Source organism: Dioscorea cayenensis, chromosome 5 (assembly GCF_009730915.1).
Source record: "Dioscorea cayenensis subsp. rotundata cultivar TDr96_F1 chromosome 5, TDr96_F1_v2_PseudoChromosome.rev07_lg8_w22 25.fasta, whole genome shotgun sequence".
NCBI classification, from domain to species: domain Eukaryota; kingdom Viridiplantae; phylum Streptophyta; class Magnoliopsida; order Dioscoreales; family Dioscoreaceae; genus Dioscorea; species Dioscorea cayenensis.
This window is the reverse complement of record NC_052475.1, coordinates 2,516,654-2,518,865: the sequence shown is the minus strand read 5'-3', so window position 1 is coordinate 2,518,865 and position 2,212 is coordinate 2,516,654. Positions and strand designations below refer to the sequence as shown.

The 2,212-nt window shown below is 37.1% G+C and overlaps 1 protein-coding gene across 1 annotated transcript; it reads left to right on the top strand.

The window, feature by feature from the left end:
* The first annotated feature begins 268 nt into the window (after window positions 1–268).
* On the top strand, window positions 269–1,536 carry LOC120260661 (ribonuclease 3-like). Its single transcript, XM_039268197.1, has 3 exons — window positions 269–465; window positions 560–718; window positions 875–1,536. The coding sequence occupies exons 1-3, from the start codon at window positions 316–318 to the stop codon at window positions 1,379–1,381; spliced, it is 816 nt and encodes a 271-aa protein (XP_039124131.1). The 5' UTR covers window positions 269–315; the 3' UTR covers window positions 1,382–1,536.
* Window positions 1,537–2,212: the final 676 nt, after the last annotated feature.

The following is a 2,212-nucleotide window of genomic DNA, read 5'->3' as shown; positions in this document are numbered from 1 at the left end:
TGGCGATAAGCACTTTTTTATTATTATTTTTTTGCATTGTGCTCAAGAGGTTTCGAACTCGAGATCTCCCAAACACAAACTAAGCAGAAAACCACTAGGTTATGCCTTGGTTCCTCTAATTAAGAGAACATAATTCATTATTTCATCAATAAACAAGATACGCATGAAAGCCATTTAAAATTGTGATGAAATATGCTAATGAAAAACAAGAGTACCAGAGCACAACCAGACCCCACTCTTCTGATATTATAAAAAGGCAAGCCTTCTCCGCATCTTCATCTTCATCTCCCACATAAACCATCAATCAAACAAACAATGGCAGCAAAATCAAGACCAAAAACTATCTCTCTGCTTGCATTATTCATTGGCATTCTCTGCCTATATTTCCCGGTGACAACAGCGGCAGTACTTCCTCTAGTGGAAAAGTCAGGTGCAGCCGTCGATCTCCTCTACTTGACTCTCGTGGTATCATGATATCATCCCCTTCTTTTAAAGATTTTGAGCATCAAACAATGTGAAAAACACTAACAATAACATCAAATTAATCTGCTTATTGTAGTGGCCGGGGACATTCTGTTACTCAGGACAATGCTGCATGCCAACAACAGGGGAACCAAGTAACGATTTCTTGATTGAAGACCTGAAGACATTAGACCAAACTGGACAGATCGTCCAGGACTGCAACTCAACATGCAGATTCTCTGTTAATAAGGACCCGGTCATACTCATGTCACTGAGCTTTTCCACTTCTTGTTTCTCTATAATAAAAAAAAAAAAGTGTTGAATTAAAAATTTAGTTATGTTTAATTTAAATACATTAATTGTTTTCTTGTTTTGCCAACCATGAACTGATGGAATTCCATTCTCTTCATAGATGCCGTCTTTAATCCCTGACCTCTACTCAAACTGGTGTAACTTGAGCTGCCCATGCAACAACGGCTTCGCTAACTGGAACAACACCTGGTGCGCGTACGGTCAATGCTCACAACTCAACCAAACAGACTACTTCATAGCTGCGTTCAATATGACTGCAAAAGCCAACTTGCTCAATGCCTTTCAAGTTAAAAGCATTGTACCCTCATCTTCTGCCTCCTACAAGCTCACAGAGATCAATACCGCTCTGGCCAATCTCAGCTTATCGGCTCATGTTGAGTGCGTCACAAAAACAGACGGGGCTTCGTTGCTCTCTAAGATCAGTTTCTGTATCTCTACAGATGGCCTGAGTTTTATCGACTGCCCTTTCGACATCAAGCAGACATGTGACTCTGAACTGTGGTTCTATCCCTTCTACATTAACCAGCTCAATACTGAATGTGACTACGATTACGTTGGCTCTGGTGACCTCATCAAGATGCCTACTGCGAAGCACCTTCCTATGTGATAGATTTGCTGCTCCAGCTAGCAGTCCATTCCGCTTCTAGTGAAATTATGACTAAATAAATGTAATCTAGTATCCTCAAAAAATCTATGAATGGACTGTAATCCTGCACCAACTGAAGTTGAATGAGGATCAATGGCAATAAAATTTTGGGATCAGTAGTTATCTGTCAACAAAGAAACCATAACTATCTGCAATTGAATAATTTAAATATCTTACACAACCAAAAAAAGAGCTAGCCACCTGAATCAGGAATTAAAATTAATGTAGTGCTTATGATCTTAACTCCTCAAGACTGCCTTAAAAAAGTGCCCCACAACCATAAGAGAACCGAATGAATTTTCATTGCACTATTATTATTCATGGCACATAAATCTCGAAATCTCGAAATCTCCCTCTGGACAGCTCCTCAACATTAATTCCGCATAGGATATTATCATCAGGTTATTGTGTCAGTGATCAAATTTTATTTTTTTAATATATAAATTTTTACCTAAAGCTTTTCATCTGGTGATATGGGTTCCACTAAGGGTATGTTTGTTTGGATGTATTTTAAAGTGCAGTGAGTTTTGAATTACAGTGTAACTGTAAATCCTGAGATTTAAAAATCAGGAGACTCAAAACTAGTGTTTGGTTGGCTGTATTTGAAGATGCTGGATTTCAAAATTTTGTATTTGTTTGGAAGGATTTTTAAATCTGGATTTTGAAAGCATGTGTTTGGTTGGATGTATTTCTAGTATAATGAATAATCATTAAATTTGATTAATTGTAAGATACACAAATAGAAATTATTAACAATAACAAATTTCATGAAAAAGTATTTTTTAATATTTA

Bases quoted from the DNA above. Each gene is read 5' to 3' on its own strand.
- LOC120260661 (XM_039268197.1), top strand. From the start codon at position 316: ATGGCAGCAAAATCAAGACCAAAAACTATCTCTCTGCTTGCATTATTC. The intron at 466-559 runs GTATCATGATAT...TGCTTATTGTAG, and splicing joins TCCTCTACTTGACTCTCGTG to TGGCCGGGGACATTCTGTTA. The intron at 719-874 runs GTCATACTCATG...TTCTCTTCATAG, and splicing joins TCTCTGTTAATAAGGACCCG to ATGCCGTCTTTAATCCCTGA.